We start from the raw sequence: 22,771 nt of genomic DNA, 5'->3' as shown, positions 1-22,771 counted from the left end.
GGCCAGAAGGCCTCGACATGGTCTTAGTGCAACACAACCAAGATGTCGATCAAGCCCTGAGACAAGCCCAACATGACAACATAGGGGTACATGATAATATCATCAATGTCTTCGAACTTGTTTTGGTCCAGAACGGCCTCAACATAGGCCTCCACAGGCCAAACTATATATCCCCATTGTTTGGGTATGTAAGACAAGTCGAATTTCCTAGGGGCTAGAAAGTCCCAAAATTCACAAAGTTCATGGGCGACACTAATGAGTCCACCGTCGAACACATCGCCTGATACCAGACCAAGGCTGGTGATTTAGTCAATAATGAGAACTTGAAAATCAAGTATTTCCCAAACTCATTGATGAAGAACGCTTTTATGTGCTTCATCATTCTTCCCCCAAATTGCATTTTTACGTGGGCCTAACTAGATAGGGTATTGCACGAGCAATTCTATATGGGGCAATGTAAGATTATCCTCAAGGAATTAGTCAGTGTGAAGATAAAGGTGGCTGAAAGCATTGATGATTGCCTCAATAGGTTTAGAACCTTGAAAGCGATGTGTTTTACTCAAGTGCTAGAACATGAGTTAGTTGAACTGGCAGCAGGGGATCTCGACTACTCCATTAGGATGAGGTTAGACACCCAATACTTGAGAGACATGACCCAGTTGATCCATAGAGTTCGACAAGTCGAACGGTTAAAGGCTGAAAAAGCTATAACTTCTAAGTTCAATAAAAAGAAAGTTGCTTATGTCGAATTCGATAACATAGAAAACTCATCTGACTCAGAATATGAGTATGTGTAGGAAAATGAGGTTAATGTGGCAGAACTAAAGTCATGGCCTCCATATACATGCAAGCTGCTAAAACTCTTAAACGAGAAGAATTCCATAGATCCTAAAAAAGAAAAAACTTATTGCTAGAACATACATCTTTGACGTTGCTCAGTGTGACAAAATCTTTGATTTGTTGGTTGCTGATGGACAAATCGTTATTACAAAAGGGACTAAAGTTCCACCATTAGAACAGAGAAAGAAAAAAGGTTTTTGTAATTTCCATAATTTTTTATGTCATAATACTTCTCAATGTGTACTTTTCAAGAACCTGGTGCAAAATGCTCTCAAGAATGACAGACTCAAGTTTGATGGCAAACAGAAACCACATCCGGTGGAGAAAACTGAAACAAAATTTGAGGAGACCGTGGACATCATGATAGTGTTTAAGTGCTCAATCATATCAGTTGTAAGATGATTTTTCCAATCTCCGACTTGGCCGCATTGAAAAAAATATTTGTTTTCAAATCAGCGGTGGCCGCTTTTTAGATCTTATTGACTTCCAATTCGCTCAACTTCTCAAAACTACACAAGTATAATATATCATCAACCACGCCTTTGGATTCTTCTTCTTTAGAAAATGGACACTTTAAAAACTCATGAAGTTTTTTCAAATAAAAATCCGGCTTCATTTTCATTTCTTCATATTTGAGAAACATAACCTTATTTGATCTTTCCATCAAACTTTCCTTCCAATATCTTAGTATATGCTCCCAAAATGGTCCAAAACACTCACTCCTCTACAAAAACTTTTAAACAACTCATCTAATGTAAGTTTTCCCATACTTTCTGGTCTTAGCTTGTTCATGAAATGCCAAAATGAAACAAAATTGTCTTTAGGATCTCTACAAAGATACACAATCTCACATCTTGATTCTTTCACAAATTCTGGCAACGAACCATAAGGAAGATGTGTAGAAAAGAGTCTTGAATGGGATAATGAGTTGAGATTAGGAAGAACATTTTTATTAATGTAAAGATCATGCTCAAAAAATGGAACGAGATCATGAGGGTTGGAAATAAGCAATGGGTGGTTGTTAAGATGGATATTTGGATATTTGTTGCGGTTTAGCAAAGCAAAAGTCAAGATTTTGAGCCAAATAGTACCTTATTTGGGAGCAGTAACTAAGAGGATATGAGAATCAAATACTTGAAAATGTTGATGACAAGATAAAACATTTTGTAGAATTGTTGTGCCAATCCAGCATCCTTGATATTGATGAAAATGCATTTTTATCCACCTTTTTCTAATGGTAAGGTGGGATATCAGTTCCTTGTATTCTCCAGTTAAGTCAATTTCTTGCAAGTATATTGGCACTAGAGAGTTTTCATCATCACTTGATTTTGCCATAGAATGGTTTGGTCTTAGATGGTTTAAGTTGATTCATATATAAGTAGTAACATACCATTGGACCTGTAATAATAATATAAGAATACAAATCTAATTTTATTATTAAATAATTTTCACAACTTTTTTAAAATTATATAATATGATTCCAACCCCAGCATCACATCAACTTCCTCAAAAATCATGTGCATGCATCTCATGCTCTCTAACCAACACCACCTTCTGATTCTCCCTCTCCGTCAGACACGGATCCATATATTTTTTTTATATGTGTATATTATGAATTTTACTATTAATTTTTAGAAATTTCGTAATACATTCTATATTCTATATGTTTTTTCCGCACCTCGTGATAATACTAAAATACATTTTGATTTTTAGAGATATATCTTCGGACGCATCCAATATACATCTAGCACAGGTCATTCTGAGTGATGTCTTGTAAATTGGATATTTTTTAATTCTGATGATGCATCTCCAGAATTTTTCAAAAAATATATTCATAATTGATTAGTTCAGTAGAAATTCCGAAGATACATCTTTGGAAGTTTGTTACCATTGTTATCATTGTTGTATTTCTCTACAAATCTTCCTCACCAAAAATCCTTCCATTCTCAATCCATTTTTCACTCCAAATCTCCAATTTTATGGTTTATCACATCAAAATGAGCAAAAGAAGTTAGAATTTCGGGTAAAGATCATTTATTTCACACTGCATTGCTCACATTAATCATGATTTTTGTCTGGAAAAACGAGCGTTTTGTCCGAAAATGTATCTCCAGAACGAGTATGAACTTTTCTGGAGATACATTTTCGATAGCAGTCTGTGTTCATTTTCCAATTTTGTTTTCAGCAATAGCGCTTATATACTGTTATGTGGTAATTGTTTTCATTAGATATAGTGCACTCCACTATTTTCCCCAAACAAGTGTAGTTGACACATATATTTCTATTTGTTTTAATTTCTTACTTATTTGGACAAATAAATGTATGCAATTGTGTCTCAATATTAATGAAGTGATATATTCAACATTTGTTCATATTGTATTTTAATGCATTTTTTATCTTCCCCATAACAACATATGTTCTTTTGTAAAAAAAAAGGTTATGTTTCAAAGATTTTGTTTTCAAACTGTTCAGGAGAGGTTCCGAAGATGCATCTCCGGAATAAGATAGTAAAGCGCGAAATCAAAGATATATCTCTGGAATCAGCACGCCAATTTTTGAGTGGTTCATATTGATCTATGGCTTCTATAAATTAAGGTGCTCTTATGTTATATTTTACAAACTGAAAATGTCTCAAATCTCACAATTAAACATCAACAGGTATGTCGCAAATGTCTCCTTCTCCAGCTCGACACTCGGGCAAAAGTTTTAGCTCCCCAAGTACACCTCTCTCGCAGATATTAAATACGAAATCCATAATCTCCTACATTACGGAGATAATCGAAGGATTGTGAAGCTCGAGTACCGTTCACCGTCGATTAACAACGGAAGGAAGATTGAGTTCAGCAAATTTGAGCTCAAGACGCATGCAGATGTAAGGGCTATGTGGAATACGTATTTTCGTTTCGAAAAAAAAGTTCGGCTAGAGTTAGAAGCGACGATTTCAAGATCGGTCGAAGATATTGAAGTGTCAACCTGGATATTAAAGTCTAATGTTACATTTTATGTAGAAATGATATGTGTTACGTGTTTGAAACGAAGCAAGATGAGAGTTCAATCTCTGATTTCATTCTATAACAGAATTCTGTTATTTTCAGAAGTTAGTTACAATGAGTGATGACATCATGTTACTCACCAAAGTAAGTCTGTAGTGGCTTATGATAGGCTCATGAATTCTGACTCAGTGTTAAACCTGACAACTACGGGCTTCTTTTTAGACCACCAAGAGATCAAATTGGGGCCAAAGTAAATAGTTGCACCTGAGGTGCTTCTTCTGTCATCGGGATTAGAAGTCCAGTCTGCATCACATAAAACTTGTATGGATGGAGTTGTATTGAGGGGCAGTGGAATCAGATGACGACCATGAGAGAATGTGCCTTTACGATGCCTTAGGATTCTTTTCACAACCACCCAATGAGCTTCAAGAGGATGAGACATGAACTGGCATACTTTGTTGACTGAGTATGCAATATCAGGTCTGGTAAGTGTTGCATATTGCAGTGCACCAACAACTGATCTGTACATATCGGGATCAACAAAAACAGGAGTCAACTTTAGTTAGTTTACATGTAGATTGCATAGGTGTGTTAACAGAAGTGCAATCAAGCATGTTGGTTTTTAATAAAAGATCTTTGATGTACTTGGTCTGAGTTAGCACAAGAGATTTAGAGGTACCCTTTTTAACTTCAATACCAAGAAAGTAGTCTAAGTCATCTAAGTGTTTAAGTGAGAAAGCTACATTCAGCTTAGAGATGATAAACTGTACAACGACAGTGGAGCTTCCAGTGATGATGATGTCATCAACATAAACTAGAAGGTATAATGTTTGCCCTTGAGAGAAGTAAGTGAAAAGAGATGGATCGCAATTGCTTGGCATGAACTAAAGTTGAACTAAGAAAGCTTGTAACCTCTCAAACCACTACCTTGGAGTCTGCTTAAGATCATAGATGGTTTTGTTTAGTTTGCACATCATATCAGAATTTGAGTTTTCAAAACCCTTTGGCTGAACCATGTTGACTTCCTCATCTAATAAACCATTTAGGAATGCATTGTTCACATCAAGTTGTCGAATGAACCAATTGTAGGTGAGTGCAATAGATAGAATGATCCTGATGGTAATAGGCTTTACTACAGGAGAGAGTGTCTCATTGAAGTCAAACCCTTATCTTTGGTGAAATCCCTTGGCTACAAGTCTAGCCTTGTATTTGTTAACTGTGCCATTAGGATTTTCTTTTATCCTGAAAACCCATTTGATTCCAATGGCATGTCTTTGAGGAGGAAGAGGAACTAAAGTCCATGTATTGTTTCTCATGAGAGCATCATACTCTGCTTGCGTAGCTGTCTTCCACTGCAAGTCAGCAAGAGCATGCTTAACTGCCTTAGTTTCAAAGAGGGTAAGCAAAAGTTTAGGTTCCAGTCTAGGTTGGGAAAAGCCAAATTTGGCTTTAGTCTGCATAGCATGACTATTGACTAGTCTAACATCAACTGGAACAGCCTTAGGAGGAATAACAACTTGAGTAGTGGACTCTAAATTAGTGGAACTAAGGGACTCAGCAAGAGAGATAGACTGAGTGGAACCTGAACCAGGAAAAAGAGGGTGAGAGGTTGGGGAAGAAGTAGCAACCTCTAAGGAGAATGTGTTGTGGAAGTACTTGGACTTTCAGTATGTGCAGTGGTGGATACTCTGACATGATTAGAGGATTCAAAGGGACTGTTAGCTCTTGTAGTTGGGTTTGAAGAAACATTCTGAGTAGATGTAGAGGATGGCCTAGGAATGGAATTTGAAGGAGAATGAGGGAAACATGATAGAGAAGAAAGAGAGACAGTAGATAAGGAGTTATGTGTGATAGTTGAAGGGGAGATTGAAACAATTCAATATAAGGAAATCTTGACTCATTAAACAACACATCTTTGGAAATATAAAAGCCTACCACTAGGGGCTAGGCACCTATATCCTTTGTGAGATGTGGAGTAACCAAGGAAGACACGCTCTTGAGACCTAAAATCAAGTTTATAACTGGTGTATGGCCTTAATAGAGGAAAGCATGCACAACTAAACACTTTGAGAAATGCATAATCAGGCCTTAGGTTGAACAAGAGGGAATAAGGGATTTGGAAATTAACGGATGCAGAGGGAAGTCTGTTAATGAGGTAAACAGCAGTAGAGAAGGCAAAGTCCCAATAAATGAGAGGCAAAGAGGCTTGGCTGAGTAGAGCGAGACATGTGTCCACTATGTGTCTATGTTTGCTTTCTATCACACCATTTTGATGATGTATGTGAGGGAAATAACTCTGTTGAATTCCCAGTTCATACAGATACTTGTTAAATGGTCGAAATTCCCCTCCCCATTCAGATTGAAAGGCTTTAATAGGCAAACCATGTTGTAATTCAGCCATAGTTTAAAGCTTTTTGAAGATAGATAAGGCATCAGAATTATTTTTAAGAAAGTAAATTCGGGTGAACTTAGTGTAAGCATCAACAAAGGACATATAGTATTTGAAGCCTAAGGTAGATTCATTAGGAGATGGTCCCCATAGGTCACCATAAATTAATTCCAATGGTTTGAAGTATGCTGTGTGTGAGGGTGGTGATGGAATTCTATGAGACTTACCCATACAACAAGATAAACAAAAGGAAGCACAACCTTTATTATTGAATGAAACATTACAACTTTGCAGTACAAGTTTGAGGGCATGCACATTGGGATGTCCTAACCTAAAATGCCACATAGTGGTAGGACTAGTACTAACAAATGTAGAGTTGACACTATGAAACAATGAGCTAGAACACACAGTATTGGGAGTTGTCTTGGGACTAGAGCTGGACAGGTTGATAGAAGAAAACTCATATAGTCCATCAGTTCCAACAGCACTCTCAAGTAACACCTCATGGGAAGCCTGGGATTCGACAAGACACTTATCAGATGTAAACATAAAGTAGACTGCATTATCACGACAAAATTGACTGACATTAATAAGATTATTAGTAATTGAAGGAATAAGTAAAAGTTTATGCAAAGTGAGAGGTGTGTCAGAGTGAGTATTTGATAAAAAGATACTAGAATCGATTGAGTTGATTTGCAAACCTTGACGATTGCCAATGAAGATCTGATCAGGACCTTCAAATGGTGTCACCTGTTGCAAATTTCTTAAGTCATTGGTAACGTGATAGGAGGCTCCAGAATTTGAATACCAAGATGTGCTTGGAGAAGCAGATTACTAAGAGTTAGCAACAAAGGCACTAGGCACATTTAGTTGTGGAGGTGTTCGATTGGTTGAAGCAGGTCTTGCCCACACATTTATAGCCTACATAGTAGAGGGATTTACAGAAGAATTACAAGGTTAATAAAGATAAGCAAATCCAAAGTTAGAAGTAGGTTAAAACTGTTGACTAAATATGTGTCAGCAGTTGAGAGCTGGGTGGCCTACTTTGAAATACACCTGACATTACACAACATTACACAGGGGAGAATCTACCACTTCTGCCATGACATGAGCGACCACCTCTTGGACCATTGCCACCACGAAACTAATGAAAGCCCGTTTCAGAATTTTGTGCAACCACCGGAGAAACTGAATCTGGTGTAGAGGAATCGGTATCCTCGATGTGGGAACCTATGGAACCTGCATGTGTGAGATTAAGAGACACTATATCTGGAGGTGATTACTCTTGAACTTAGTGAGACGCAGTTCATGAGCAAGGAGGAAAATCTCTACTTCATCAAGATCCATCAATCCAAACTTGCTCTTAATGACAGAGACAACTGGTACAAATTCAGAAGGTAAACCTTCTAGAATGACATCAATGTGATGTGAACTAGGATTTGGATCACTAATCGATGCAAGTGCATCAACTGTATTATTTTGAGCAAATACTCTTGCATAGTGGAGTTCTCAAGTGTTGGGGCACGAAGCTCAACACTCAATTGTCTTGCTCTGGCACGAGTTTGTTTTTGAAAATAGTTGAATAATCAATCCCATAGTTTATGAGCATGAGTGTAGCCAAGAACGAGTGAAAGAATTTCACTCGACAACGTCGATTGCAGCCACCACAACAACATCTGATCTTTCTGTAACCAACAAGTGTATTCAGGATTAACACCACCAGAAGTGCGAGCTTCATCATCTGCGAACTAAGACGAAATGCGCGAGCAAACAACGAACTTCGTGAGGTTGTGAGCGTTGATGTACGGTTTGATTTGTTGACGCCACAAGTGGAAGTTCTTCTCATCGAGTTTGTGCGCAATCTTGAGCGAGAAATGAAAATGAGTCGAATCATCTGTGGATTTCGACACTTCCACAGCAGAAGCCGTCAACGATGGTGGTTCATCATCGTATGGCCTGGATCAGTGACTTAAACTAATACCATGTTAGAAACTAAGCAAGATGAGAGTTCAATCTCTGATTTCATTCTATAACAGAATTATGTTATTTTTAGAAGTTAGTTACCATGAGTGACACCTTCTTACTTATAAAGTAAAAAGGTGACTTGCTATAGTAGATAACTTATATACATAGAACTTGTTGATACACCTACACTAATGAGCTTAACTCTATATTTACTCTAATATTACGGAACTGTATCTACGAAAATATTTTTAAAATGCATCTCCGGAACTAAAAATACTCAACTTATAGGACGTCACTCAAAAATGACATGTGTTGAGTGTGTGTTAGATGCGTTCGAAGATGCATCTCCAAAAATTTGGAGGCATTTTAGTATTTTCACGTAGTATCTAAAAAACATATACACTAGATTAAGAAATCCCCTGCATTAAGAAATCCCCTAATTTTTTCTCTATCAATAATGTGACAGACAAATTTAATGAACCATGCTTTGATTTATGGTTGAAAATGATATATTCAAAAGATTAATCTCTCACAAACGATGCTCATTTATACACACTCATTAGATATCAAATTCATGATTACATTTTTGAAAGAGACTATTATACGACAACAATATACAACTCGTGCATATGAGAGAATCTAAATCCACTGAGAAGTGACACTAGAAATTTATCTTCCTTATATTCAGAAAAGAAACGGTGAAATTGGGATGGGTTTACTCTTTAGGAAGAATGCTGTTATAAACAGGATAATAAGTTTCCAGTTCAAGTTTATCCAAGATATGCTGTGTAGCCCACAAATAAGAAGAGTGACCTTCAATGTGATCTGTAACGTCAACCTGAAAATTCAGGGAACCGTTTGGGCAAAATGTCCAAATCTAATAAATTATGAATTTTAGCACTAATCATACAAATTAAAATATCAACTTGCAATTGTACACAATAATATTATTAGAAAAATATCCAAAAAATAGTAATAAATACTGTGTAGCAAAGAAGATGGAAAAACTTACATTTTGGATCCCAGGTATATCGATTGGCTGGATCCCAGCTAAACCTTGAGAAAGTAGGCTGCACAAAACTCGCAGATTAGTTTCTACTTTCTGTCTACTAAGAGTGTGCAAGTAGTCCTATTTTTTTGAAAAATATCTTAATAGAAAAATCTATTCAAATCACCTAAGCATGCACTTAATCAGGAAAAGAAACAATTGTGGCAACTGTCATGTGATGTGAGTTCAATATTTCTCTTCATGGATTAGTTGAGATGGTGGATCGCGGTCATACACAAAAGGTCTAATGCAAACTATAAATTTGAAGTCATGATAAGGTTTTGGGTAGATCAATAGATGAAAGTCATGAAACATTATCAATGAAAATATGAAATATCATTTACTGTTGCAGCATTAGAGTGCCCCGTGTTTTGCAACTTAATACATATAATTGCATAAAATACTGACCTATAAGATTTTGTAGAGAGACCTAAATACAACTTCAAGCCATTCCAAAAAAAAAATGTTTTGAACTGAGTTCCTACAAGAATTGTCCCTATGTACTGTGGACCAATTGTAAGAATCCACAGCCCAGCACAAATTCTATCACTACATTTTCACGTACCTGGCACGGAAAGCAACTCCAAGCATCCAGTCAGTCCTTGAATAAGCATTTATAAATCTTCCTGCTACCATCTACAGAATACCAGGGTACCATTGAAACTAATGAAAACTATAGTTTTGTCATACATGTAAGATTGAGAATGCACTAACTATCAAGAGCAAATTTGAATTCTTTTCTACCTTTCTAGCAGCTTCCCAATTCACATCTTTTATTGCAATGGGTGCTCCAAGAAGGACAACTCTTTCCACAAGTTCAGCTGCAAATAAACAGAAGGAGCACCTTTTGAATCAATAACAAAGGTAAACCGTGTTTAACTGATAAATTTCAGCATCCGATAAACAGAAGTGCCTTCAAATCAATAATAAAGGTAACATCTTATTAAACCGATAAACACACAAAAGACCCACATAAACACGAAACCCACATAGACATGAAGTTTTATGTAATGTTACCCCTCACCAGAGTTGAAAAGCTTTAAAGAGGGAAAAGCTTGTCCTTTGACCAGTAACCGATAAGATTAAAAATCCCCAAGCAAAGAAAGGAAAATAATCTATCATATTGAAGACAAAAATTTACAAGAAACAAAGTTGAAACACCTACCGTGGTTTTCTGTTTCAGCCAAACACTCTAAACATTTGAAAATAACTCTTGCTCCAAGTGAGTAACCTATAAGTGTCACAGGCCTGAAACTCAGATTAAAAATATTGCATATTCCATGGTTTTATGGGAGCTGAAATGTTTAAAGAAACTTCTAAACAAGATAAATACCTATTTCCTTGCAATCCTCCTAATAATACTTCAGCAAGCAGTATCCCTGCCTTGTCTGATCTGAAAAGAAAAATAAACTTACAGGCATAATAAATAATAAACTTTAAATGGAATCAAGACAGTGAAACATCCCTTTTTACCATGCCGCCTATCTAAAAAATAGAAACGTAAGATATATATCCTAGCCACCCCAAGCACATTGACTTTTCTAAATGGTTTTGGCTAGATATTTTTGGCATTAGACACAAAATAGGTAAAATGCAAGACTTCATGGATATGATGAAGCCTTGGAGCTATGAAATGCACATATGACAACATGCAGCTGTCAACTGCCATGGCAATTTTTCAAGCATATGCTTATTAGAATAGAATACTCTACCGTTTGTTTTATTCTCTTATCGTATGTATTAGTTTGTTAGGGCACAGCTGTAAGTTTGATAGTGAGCTGTCCTCTATGTGATAACAAACTATTCCAGCTATATATAGCTACTGATTGTTTTCTATTTTAATATGAATGAAATACAAATCAGTTCATTCTCTCTCTTTCTATTATCTTAACATGGTATCTTGAGCCTTTCTTTCCCGTGCTCCCATGGCTTCTCCCTTCAATTCCGATGGCGGTTTTCTCTCTCCTCACATCAAACTTTCGCATCTCATCTCTGTCAAGCTTGATGAGAAAAACTTCAAGCAATGGAAACAGCAGATTGAAGGTGTGATTCGCGGTCACAAACTGCAACGATTTGTGACGACGCCGCTTGTTCCTCCGCGCTTCCTTCCCGGAGCAGATCCGGTCACCGGTGGTGCGAATCCTTCGTATCTTGACTGGGAACAGCAAGATGCGCTCATCTGCACCTGGCTCCTCTCTACAATCTCTGATTCCATTCTTCCGAAACTGGTTGATTGCACGTACTCATGGCAAGTGTGGTCTGAAGTTCAACGTTACTTCAACACCTTGCTCACTACCAAGGCGCGTCAACTCCGATCGGAACTTCGCAATCTCACCAAAGGTTCGCGCACGATAACTGAATTCATGATTCGTGTTCGTGACATCAGTGAATCTCTGGTATCCATTGGTGATCCTGTTCCTCAGTGAAATCTCATCGAAATAGTACTCGATGCTCTTCCTGAAGAGTATGATCCTATTGTTGCTGCGATGAACAGCAAAGAGGATCTCAGTACGATAGAAGAGCTTGAATCGAGTCTCCTTGCTCATGAATCGCGTCTGGAGAAGAATCGTAAAGCTGTGGTTACTGAACCTATTTCGGTGAATCTTGCTCAAACACCACCGTCTTCTCAGTCGTTCTCGACTGAAGCTTCTGGTGTGGATATTGCCTCCAATTTTCCGGTTGGTACTAGTCATGTTAACGCCAACGCTGACAGTAATGGTTATGGATCTCGTGGTGGTCGATCTGGCTGTGGCGGTGGAAGATTTGGACGTGGAGGTGGTAGATCTGGTAAAGTTTCTTGTCAAATCTGCCACAAACCTGGCCATGAAGCATCTATATGCTATCATAGGTACTCATCTTCAGGTGCTCCGTCCTATCCTTCACCAAGAACTCCCTTCAATCCTTTCATGATGATGCCACGCTCACCATATCCTCCTTCTGCCTTTGGTTATGCTCCTGCACCAAGACCTACACCACCAAGGCAACCTCAACCTCAAGCTTTCTTAGCAGGTTCTGATCCCAGCTTTAACAACCAATAGTGGTATCCGGATTCAGGTGCTTCGCACCATGTCACGCCTGAGATTTCAAATTTGTCTGATGCATCTTCACTGCCTGGAACTGAACAAGTGTTCATGGGGAATGGTCAAGGTTTGTTTATTGATTCTGTAGGTTCCACGAGTTTTCCTTCTTCTAATCACTCTAACTCCTCATTAATCTTGCATAATCTTCTTCTTGTTCCTCACATAACTAAAAATCTTATCAGTGTCAGCAAATTTGCTCAGGATAATCGTGTCTATTTTGAATTCCATCCTCAATTTTGTGTTGTAAAATCGCAGGATTCTTATGAAATTCTTCTTCATGGCACTGTTGGAGCTGATGGATTCTACAAATTTGCCAAGCCCATTGCCTCTGTGTCCAAGTCTATTAGTTCTAAGCCTCCTAGTTCTAATTTTTGTTCTAAGTTTAGTTCTCATTGTAATCCTGTTGCTTCTAGCAACTGTCTATCCTATTGGAATGATGATTTTCACAGTAATGAAATTGCTTCTACCTCTATTTTTCATTCCTCTCCTGCTGTGCATTTATCTACTGCTCCTAATTCCTACTCTACTTCAGTCATGCATAATTTTGCTCCTATATCTAGTAGCAAATATGCATTATGGCATCATCACCATGCACTTCTTGAAGTTCTAAAACTTTGTCAAATTCCTATCCCTCAAAAGCCTCCCACTGATCTGTGTTTTGCCTGCTGTTTAGGCAAGTCTCACAGACTGCCATCCACACTGTCCAATACCACATTCACTTGTCCCTTTGAACTTGTTGTGTGTGACCTTTGGGGCCCTGCACCCATGGTCTCCTCAGGGGGTTACTCTTATTTTCTGACCTGTGTTGATGCCTTCTCAAGATTTGTTTGGGTTTTCCCTTTAAAACTAAAATCTGACACCTCACTCAATTCATTCATTTTAAGCCTATGGTTGAACTTCAGTTCAACTGTAAAATCAAAGGTATCCAAAGTGATGGAGGTGGTGAGTTCAAGCCTCTCACCAAATTTCTTGCTCCCTTAGGTATTACTCATAGGTTCTCTTGTCCTTACACTCACCATCAAAATGGCATAGTGGAAAGGAAACATCGTCATATAGTTGAAACAGGACTTGCTCTCCTTGCTCATTCTAAACTTCCTTTCAAGTATTGGGATCATTCATTTGTCACTGCTGCCTACCTTATCAATAGGTTACCTAGTGCTTCACTTCAAAATAAATCTCCTTATTCCATCTTAATGAACAAATCTCCTGACTACTCTTCCCTTAGAGCCTTTGGCTGTGCCTGTTTTCCTTTCCTTAGACCCTATACCTCTCACAAACTTTCCTTTAGATCTCAGGAATGCATTTTCTTAGGGTACTCTTCTGTTCACAAAGGCTATAAATGCCTTTCAGCTGATGGAGACATCTATATTTCTAAAGATCTTCAGTTCCATGAAGCTAGATTTCCCTATCCTGAGCTCTTTCCTAGTTCCTCTACTCCTGTTACTTCCACCACTTCTGCCTCTTGGTTTCCTTCTGCTTCTCCTCCTATACCTACTTTTAATATTCCTCCACTGCAACATGTTTCACCCATTGCTTCCTCTCAGCCATCTTCTTCTACTGCTGAGTCCCACATTGCTGAAAACCCCCCTTCTTCCATTCCAACTCAGCCTATATCTCCTATTGTTTCTAATGCAGGCTCTCCTTCTTCTCCCATGCATCATTCTGCATTCTCTGATCTGGCTGAGGCCAGCACCATTTCCCCTTCCTCAAACTCTCCTGACACTGCTTCTTCCCTTAATTCTGTCCCTATTCCTCCCATTCATCCTCTCAACATTCATCCTATGCTAACTCGTGCCAAAAATGGCATTATTCAGCCTAGAGTCAATCCTACCATGCTCTTAACTCATATGGAACCTACCTCAATCAAGCAGGCTTTGGCTACTCCTCACTGGTTTCAGGCTATGCAAGATGAATATCAGGCCCTTTTGAAAAATCAGACTTGGTCTTTGGTGCCTCCATCTGAATCCAAGAAACCCATAGGCTGCAAATGGGTTTTTCGTGTAAAAGAAAACTCTGATGGTACCATTCTCAAATACAAGGCAAGGCTAGTTGCCAAAGGTTTTCACCAACAGGCTGGAAGTGATTTCTCATAAACCTTTTCTCCAGTAGTGAAACCTGTTACCATCAGACTTGTGCTAACCCTTGCAGTCACAAATAGCTGGCAGATGCAACAAATTGATGTTAATAACGCATTCCTTAATGGGCTTCTTGAAGAAGAGGTGTATATGATACAACCTCCTGGTTTTGAGTCTACTGACAAGTCCTTGGTTTGCAAGTTGAACAAGGCTTTATATGGTCTAAAGCAGGCTCCCAGAGCCTGGTTTGACAGACTCAAGGGTTCCCTTCTGCATTATGGACTGCAACCTAGCAAGTGTGATCCAAGTCTGTTCTATCTTCACACCAGCAGCCTCATCATCATGGTCCTAGTCTATGTTGATGATATCATCATCACAGGGAATTCCACTTCCTATATTGCTCAACTTATTAAGAGTCTCAACTCTAATTTTGCTCTAAAAGATCTTGGTAAGTTGGATTATTTTTTAGGGATTGAAGTCTCCCATCTGCCTAATGGTTCTATCATTTTGTCTCAAACCAAGTATGTGAGTGACTTGCTTGCTAGAGTGAATATGGCTACAGCTAATGCTATGCCTACACCTATGGTATCTAGCAGCAAACTGTCTAAGTTTGGGTCAGATACTGTTGCTGATCCCACCTTGTTTAGATCTATTGTTGGAGCATTGCAGTATGCAACCTTGACCAGGCCTGAACTGTCTTTTGCTGTCAACAAGGTGTGCCAATTTTTGTCCAACCCTTTGGAGGATCACTGGAAAGCTGTCAACAAGGTGTGCCAATTTTTGTCCAACCCTTTGGAGGATCACTGGAAAGTTGTCAAGAGAATATTGAGGTATCTCAGTGGGACACTTCACTATGGCCTTCTCATTCAACCTGCACCTAAACAGCAGCCTCTTTCTCTCTTAGGTTTTTGTGATGCAGACTGGGCTGCAGATCCTGATGACAGGAGATCAACCTCAGGAGCTTGTGTGTTTCTTGGGCCAAATCTGATTTCTTGGTGGTCAAAGAAGCAACAACTTGTGGCTAGATCAAGTGCTGAAGCAGAGTACAGGAGCATGGCCCAGCTTGCCTCTGAGATGTTGTGGGTTCAATCTCTGCTCACTGAATTACACTGCACTTTTCAGATTCCCAAGATCCTATGTGATAATCTAAGCACTGTTACTCTAGCTCACAACCCTGTGCTTCATAACAGAACAAAACATATGGAATTAGATATTTTCTTCCTCAGAGAAAAGGTCATCAGCAAGAGATTAATTGTGGTTCATGTTCCTGCTCAAGATCAATGGGCAGATGCACTAACCAAACCTCTCTCTGCTGGCAAATTTCTGCCTCTAAGAGACAAGCTAAGAGTTTTTAGTAAAAGGGAGTTACTGAAAACACCCTCTGATTCTAAGGGGGACTATTAGAATAGAATACTCTATAGTTTGTTTTATTCTCTTATCGTGTGTATTAGTTTGTTAGGGCACAGCTGTAAGTTTGATAGTGAGCTGTCCCCTCTGTGATAACAAACTATTCCAGCTATATATAGCTACTGATTGTTTTCTATTTTAATATGAATGAAATACAAATCAGTTCATTCTCTCTCTTTCTATTATCTTAACAATGCTATCATAATCCAGTGACGATCAATTATGTCACAGTATACTGTCCAGCAAAAACGATAGAAACTCCATGAATTGCCTACATCATGTTAAGTAACAAAAGGCAAGTAGATGATTTTCCTTGAATTAGCAAAAGTTATATTCCACTTAGAACGAAGAGATAAAATTTTACCTGTCAATAGCAATCGACCAGGTGCTGTCTATGAAATCAGTAGCTGAAAGCAATGCAGCTGGCCAAGCCAATGCAGTTAAAAGTGCACTCATGACAGTCAGCATTGCCCCTTGCCTCATCAACTCCATCGCAAGTCCTAACACATCACAAAAATATTGATATCGCAACTCACGAGTCTACTTTATAATATTAAAAAACATCAGTAGCCTGAAACCCAAATCAATTACTTGAAGTTAGCCAATCCTGGATTGCAGTGCTCACGGCCATTAGATTCTTGGATTCCCACTGCAGTGCATACCTAACTTTTGGCAAGGATCATAAGTCATTAGGGTATTAACTTGAATATCAATTACTTTTACCTAAATAATGATTATTGAAACATGTTTAGGAGATTGAAAATGGAAAAATGTCTACCTCTCCAAATTGTCATTCTGCCCTTCCCATGGCCTTACAAAATCATCTTCCTCAAAGACAAATCCGGAGACCAATATCTCAACCCCCAGAATCTGCAAGCATTTGTCGAACAAAAATATGATATGGAACAATGAACTAAGTGCAAAAGTATTGTCATATAATACAAGAAAGGTTAGAAAAGGTCCGTGCATACATGTCCTTGCATGCACATAGATCATAACTCGATCAAGCAAAAAATATCACCAAAAAGTAAGAATATGAAATCAACAAATGCTTACGCCTTGGTTATGATTGTCTCCTATCGCTCTGAATTCAAATTCGTCAACACTCCCAACTCTCCTAGCCATTTTGGTTCCAGTAAGTCCTGCTCCAGCAGCTGGTAGAACAAAGAGATACATAAATATTTGTGTTATCTAGAAACGCAACATCATTTCAAGGTAAAAGTGAATTGTTCTTCGTATCATAAATATGTTCTAAAACAAATAGAAATAGTATGTAGTAGTGCTACAAAGAAATATTGTAAATTGAATGTTAAAGAGCTGTTAAACAAAACAACAACAACAACAACAACCAAGCTGTTTCCCACGGTAGGGTTGGCTACCATTCTCGTGTTTCTATCCAACTCATTTATCTCGAAACCATTCTTAATAGTTTCTCTTATAGGTTTTCTAAACCTTCCTCTACCTCTAGCAGTTTGACTACCCTTCAATTGGTCTACTCCCCTTTCTCCATTGCGTTTCTTCTCTTCTCGTGTTTTTCGCTCACTGCTGGTCTTGCTCTAACTCCTCCTCTGCCTCAACTGCTTCAAGCTTCTATTCTTCTTCTTCTCTAGCTTCTGACTATTCTTCTTCTTCTCTACTTCTGTATTCTGCTTTTCTATTTTATTCTCTATCTTGTTCTTCTTTATTCATTGTTTTTCTATTCGTTTTCAGGTTGTTTTTTCTTTCGTATCATTGTTTTTTTTCCTTTCTTTTTAAATATATTGATTATGGGATTAATATATGTAGATTATTCATATAATTAGTCCAATAAGTTATTTAATCTACGTTAAATATGTAGGTAGATTTTTATTCATATAATTAGTCTAAAAAGTTATCCCGCTATCCCATTTTTGGGGTTGGCCGCTCCACTCCGCTACCCGGGATTAATAACTCTGACTTTATCTAATAATGCCATTTTTAATCCCATATAATCTTTATAACTCGTCTTTTGAAAAGAAAATTTAAGCAGTTCCCTTTACGGCATTCAATAAATTACTGCAAACAAGTTATCAACAAATTGCAGCAACAAAATGTATAAATTGACCAGTAATGTAGCACAAAAACCACCACGTCAAGGATCATTCCAAAACCGCAAATTAAAAATGATGCCAGTCTAAACCTATACGACACACAAGCATATGAATAATGTCTAGGTAGTTCTGATATTATCATTAAACAACACAGAAATCACAGAGACCTACTTAGCATGAGAAGATTCTAAAAATCCAATCATATACAGGGGCATGTTTGTTTTATCTTTAAAAAAAATGTATTTTTTCTTTGTATTTTCAAAAATGGATTTTATAAAACCTTTTTTCAAAATATTACAAGTTTTTTTATATTTGTTTTTTCTAAATTGAAAGACTATTTCGATATCCAATAACATAAACATACACTATTGAAGATCAAACTATAGTCGAAATCACAATTTTTTCAAAAAATTGTATTTCAAAAATGATTTTTATGAAAAGCTATTTGAAATTAGCTTCAAAATTAAGTAGTTTTTTGAAATTTTGATATGCAAAAAAAGTTTCAATAAAATGATGAAATATCTAAAATAACATTTTAAGAATAATTATTCAAACCAAATTTTCACTATTATATTACACTATAAAAATCATTTTTGAAAAAAGCCAAAACTAACGGACTCATAGGCATATATAAATATATATACACAAACACACATACATACCTCCAAATGAGGCGGCAACAGCAACAGAACCAACAACAGTTCCTGCAGCACTAGCAGCTGCTGCAAATCCACCTGCTCCGATTACAGGGATCAAAGTACCTAAAGTTGGAGCTAAAGCACCAAGTCCTGCAGCAATTGCCGGGGCAGCTAATCCTGTTTTATGCTTAAAAGTGAAAACAGTCAAATCCACAAGAAAACTTATTCAATTCAAATCAAAACACAGAAAATATGTTTTGGAGGAATTCATTTATACCACCGGTAATAGCCATCAAAGTTCCCCCTGTTAATGCTGCAGCGCCAATAATACCACCCCGCTTCCATTTAGCCCAGCTGCTTTCTTTTGATTGAGTTTCTTTATTTAATATTTGCTCTTTAAGGATAGCCATTGCAGAACTAGAAACTATCATCTCAATGGCCTCCTGCAAAGTGAAATTTCACTATCATTATTAGAAGTAGAAGATATGGAGCTATGAGGCCAGCTAATACACAACAACTAAGCCTTATCTCACTAAGTGGGATCGGCAAATTTTGTCTTCAACTTGTAATAAGGTAATTTAAACCAGAGCTTATAAGATATAACAAGGTAGAATCAGGCTCAACATGTATCTTTAAAATTAAGATGAATTTATTGGCAGTATTCACCATTGTGAGGATTGATACTTTATATGCTTTTTAATAGATTATAAACTTTAAAAACAACTCTTATGGTCATATATCATGATCACTTCAACTTTAAAAATTTGGTTTACGATCACATAGTTACTAATCAAAAGATTTATTGACAAACCATTTTTGTCCACTTGATATTGAGCCAAGTTGCAAGCAACCGTAAAGCCACACGATGTCGAGCATCGTACCCCTTTCTTCTCCGAGTATATTTTGTGTTTTTCTCACCTATATCTGACAAACAAGCAGCGAGAAGTTGATAGAGAACTGTCATTTTCCTCTGATAGCTGAGCATCATTACCTCTTCAACTGGACCTTCATCAGTATAACTATTAGAAGACCCCTGTGGACCTTCACATTCAAAGAAAAGAGTATCTTCCTCTTGCTGAGTTTCCAAATGCGTGTCTACCTTCTCAGAGTTTGGTTGAACATCAGCAGTTGAAAACTTCTCACGACATTGATGCTCGTATTCACGCAACTTCTCTCTTTTTGACTTTGAAGACTCTGACTTGTTTTCCAAGCTAAGAACCATTGCTTCAACTGCTTCCGATAAAGCAAGTTCTTGATCTAACCTTTGAGAATTATCATTATCAAATTCTTCTGACAATAGTCTCAAGAACTGCAAAATTCACATGCTTTATTTTTAAGTGATTTATTTGGTTAAAAGAAAATCAACAAAAAAGTTATATGAACACAATAAACAAAAAGTTATGCCACACAGCACCAAACTCTATACACAAAATACACTGACTCCAATGAAATAGTAGGTAAAGAAGAAGACGGAAAAAAAACAAGAACAGTGGAACAGGTGACATGAGTAATAATAATAATGCTTGGTGGTTTTTTGGTCAAACATTTTGTGTTGTTAAGCTCCTTAAAAACAAAATGGAAACTTATATATTAAGTATGTTTTGGAAATTCTTTCTCTCTGCTCGTGCCTTAACAGCTGCTCTTCATCTTCTTCAAAACTCAAGCGCTCAACCTCTAGCCACCCCCGCCGCTCAACCTCCAGCCACCCTCTCGCGCTCCTCCTCCGCTCTTCATGTGAGTGCCTTTTTTCTATCAGTTTCCCTTTTCTCTTCTATTTTCTTCTATTTTCTTCTATTTTCCTTTTTTGTTTTTCTCTTCTTCTGTTTTCCTCTTGAGTTCTTTTTCTGTTTTTATTCTAGACAGTATGACAACATCTTCTTCTACACCGAATTCTACCTCGGTTGCTTCATGTGGCCAAGGCAACTTGAAGTTGCAAGTACATCTAGGGCAACAATGGCACAACAAGTAGTGGTAGATGATGTTGAAGAAGATGTTGAAGATGAAGAATTGGAGGAATATTTTGAAGAAGAAGAAGACCTCTTTGATGATGATCTATGATTTTTATGTTTCCTTGAATTTTCATATAATAGTACTAAGTTTGAATTTTAAGATGAGATGTTTGAAACTTGATGTTTTTAATCTTCTAGTATGTTTTGAGTTTTCTATAATGTTTTGAATCTTGATTAAGCATTGTTCTTTGACATTTGATTTTATAAATCTTTTATGAGTATTGTGTTATTTATGATGTTTTGAATCTTCTACTATGTTTTGAATTTTCTATAATATTTTAAATCTTAGATTAAGCGTTGTTCTTTAACATTGGATTTTATAAATCTTTTATGAGTTTTGTGTTATTTGTTTAATTTTACATTGACATATGTTTTATAGATTATTATATAATTATTAGTACACAAGTTATCCCGCTAACCGCTATCCTGCTATCCCACTTTTAGGGTCGGCCGCTCAACTCCGTTATCCGAAATTAATAACTCTGTCAATCATCACTGCCGCATCAAATCATTGAAAACGTTACTTTAATCATAACAACTTTATAAAGTTACACACACGGCTATGTGATTTGCTGACGGTAAAAAATTTACTCTATAATATGAGCACATAATTACCCTATGAGCATGTATACGACACATTAAGGGAAAGTGAAGAAATAGTAGAATGACATACTGGTCCCACATGACTACTAGCCAAAGAAGATCCAGAAGTTTCCTCAAGTCCAGACCATGCTCCAGAATCAATATCTAGAAATCTGCTCAGAGAAAACAGTCCCAAACACAGCACAATAATAATGTAATTAACTTCAAAACATTGATTAGGAAAAACCAAATACAACAAGAATGAAATTAATTTAGCCTAGTTTTCTACCATGTAGTACATCACTAAAATCATCATTTCCAAAACAAAATTGCAATGAATTAAAAAAAAAAGGAAGCAATTGTAATTTTGAATATAACCAATTAGGTATCGTGTAACCGAAAAGGTGAACACGAAAAAGATGATAGAGACGTACATGAAAATAGGGCGAAGCAAACCGGAGGTGTGGTGGACCCAAAGCTCGGGATCTTCGAAAACCGCACGGGTAGTGGAACTACTCGAAGAAGGAAATTCGTCGGTTGATAGACCTAACGGATGAGTCTGGTGAAGTTGCGCTTGATGTAGAGCCAGGCCAAATAAGGCTCCGGCTGCGTACTTCTGCGTCGGCGTAAGATACGACGACGGCGTTGGCGACACCATCGCTTTCGTGCGGTGTGATCGTGGTTTCGGTGATCGGAATTCAATTCTGATTCTGATCTTGCGGTTGGAACTTTCTAACGCGGTGGCTTTCGTAATTCAACGTCAAACTATTTCAAAGCAGTAGCTTTTTGTTTTTTCTGTAACTGATTTCTGTATATTTTTGTATTTGGTATTTCTGTACTTTCTATTTTTGTGGGTATTTGTTTTCTTTTCGAACAATAAATAAGTTTATTTCTTTGAGAATCACAGGCAGTTTGAGAAAATTACTAAATTTTAAGAGTTTAAGCAGATTACTAACCGTTTAAAATTTTGAATTTACACAGAATATATGATTATGTTATGTTATATAAATAATGAGATTAATTGAAATGCGATTTAGTGGAATAAATAATCATTATTATTTTAGTTTACATTATTAATATATTATAACTACTCAACATTCTCTTGTAATTTCAAATTAAAAATGGATTAAAGAGAAAGACGCTTCAATTGAATGAGTGTTCCCTATATTTTTTTTCAATTGTCCATAGATTTCCCTATAGTTTTGATGTTACTTACCTGGGATTTGTTTAATTTTTTGTCCGTAAATAAATTTGGAGATAAATCAAATATGCATTAAAAATGACGTATAATTAAAAAAAAATTAAAAATATTAAATTGGTGCCCTCTATTTAAATTTTTTTTGGAAAATTATGTTAAAAATTATGCGGAAGGTTGATTAATTTTGTGTCAAAATTTCAAAACGGAATGATTCATATAAAATTTTCAGAGTTTGAATTTAGCTTCTCTTTTAGATAGATTTTTATTTAGTGTGATTAACGTATTCTCTTTAGCAAGAATCAACATTCAGAAAGATATTACTCTGTGTCCGTCTATCTATTTTCTTAATAAACATAAGTGAAAATATATATGATATTATTTTATTTAATATTAATTTTAATTGGAAATTATATAAGAAATTAATAATAGGAAATTATGTGAAAAATGATAATAGCGGTTTTAATAGAAGTTATTAAAA

The 22,771-nt window shown here is 36.8% G+C and overlaps 2 protein-coding genes and 1 pseudogene across 6 annotated transcripts; 1 reads left to right on the top strand and 2 right to left on the bottom strand.

Annotated features, from left to right (window-relative positions):
- Positions 1-807: 807 nt before the first annotated feature.
- On the bottom strand, positions 808-4,849 carry LOC127123632 (cytosolic sulfotransferase 5-like; annotated as a pseudogene).
- A 3,865-nt stretch (positions 4,850-8,714) lies between these two features.
- LOC127120176 (uncharacterized) lies at positions 8,715-21,966 on the bottom strand. Of its 5 annotated transcripts, none has more exons than XM_051050583.1 (15): positions 21,530-21,966; positions 21,187-21,268; positions 19,316-19,813; positions 18,782-18,947; positions 18,529-18,681; positions 16,854-16,951; positions 16,576-16,667; positions 16,389-16,459; positions 16,162-16,297; positions 10,569-10,628; positions 10,401-10,483; positions 9,980-10,056; positions 9,801-9,871; positions 9,200-9,257; positions 8,715-9,012 (listed from the first exon to the last, which is right to left on the bottom strand). In XM_051050583.1, the coding sequence occupies exons 1-15, from the start codon at positions 21,751-21,753 to the stop codon at positions 8,872-8,874; spliced, it is 2,010 nt and encodes a 669-aa protein (XP_050906540.1). In that variant the 5' UTR covers positions 21,754-21,966; the 3' UTR covers positions 8,715-8,871. The 5 variants fall into 5 exon arrangements, 2 of the variants coding, with proteins under 2 accessions (XP_050906540.1, XP_050906542.1); XM_051050585.1 differs by having other exon boundaries at positions 8,715-9,025; positions 21,530-21,964; XR_007803148.1 differs by lacking the exon at positions 8,715-9,012 and having other exon boundaries at positions 9,801-9,898.
- LOC127120177 (uncharacterized) lies at positions 19,842-20,806 on the top strand. Its single transcript, XM_051050586.1, has 2 exons — positions 19,842-20,238; positions 20,368-20,806. The coding sequence occupies exons 1-2, from the start codon at positions 20,008-20,010 to the stop codon at positions 20,560-20,562; spliced, it is 426 nt and encodes a 141-aa protein (XP_050906543.1). The 5' UTR covers positions 19,842-20,007; the 3' UTR covers positions 20,563-20,806.
- Positions 21,967-22,771: the final 805 nt, after the last annotated feature.

The sequence above is a fragment of the Lathyrus oleraceus genome, chromosome 2 (genome assembly GCF_024323335.1).
Source record: "Lathyrus oleraceus cultivar Zhongwan6 chromosome 2, CAAS_Psat_ZW6_1.0, whole genome shotgun sequence".
Taxonomy (NCBI): Eukaryota; Viridiplantae; Streptophyta; class Magnoliopsida; order Fabales; family Fabaceae; genus Lathyrus; species Lathyrus oleraceus.
This window is presented reverse-complemented; position numbering and strand designations above follow the sequence as displayed.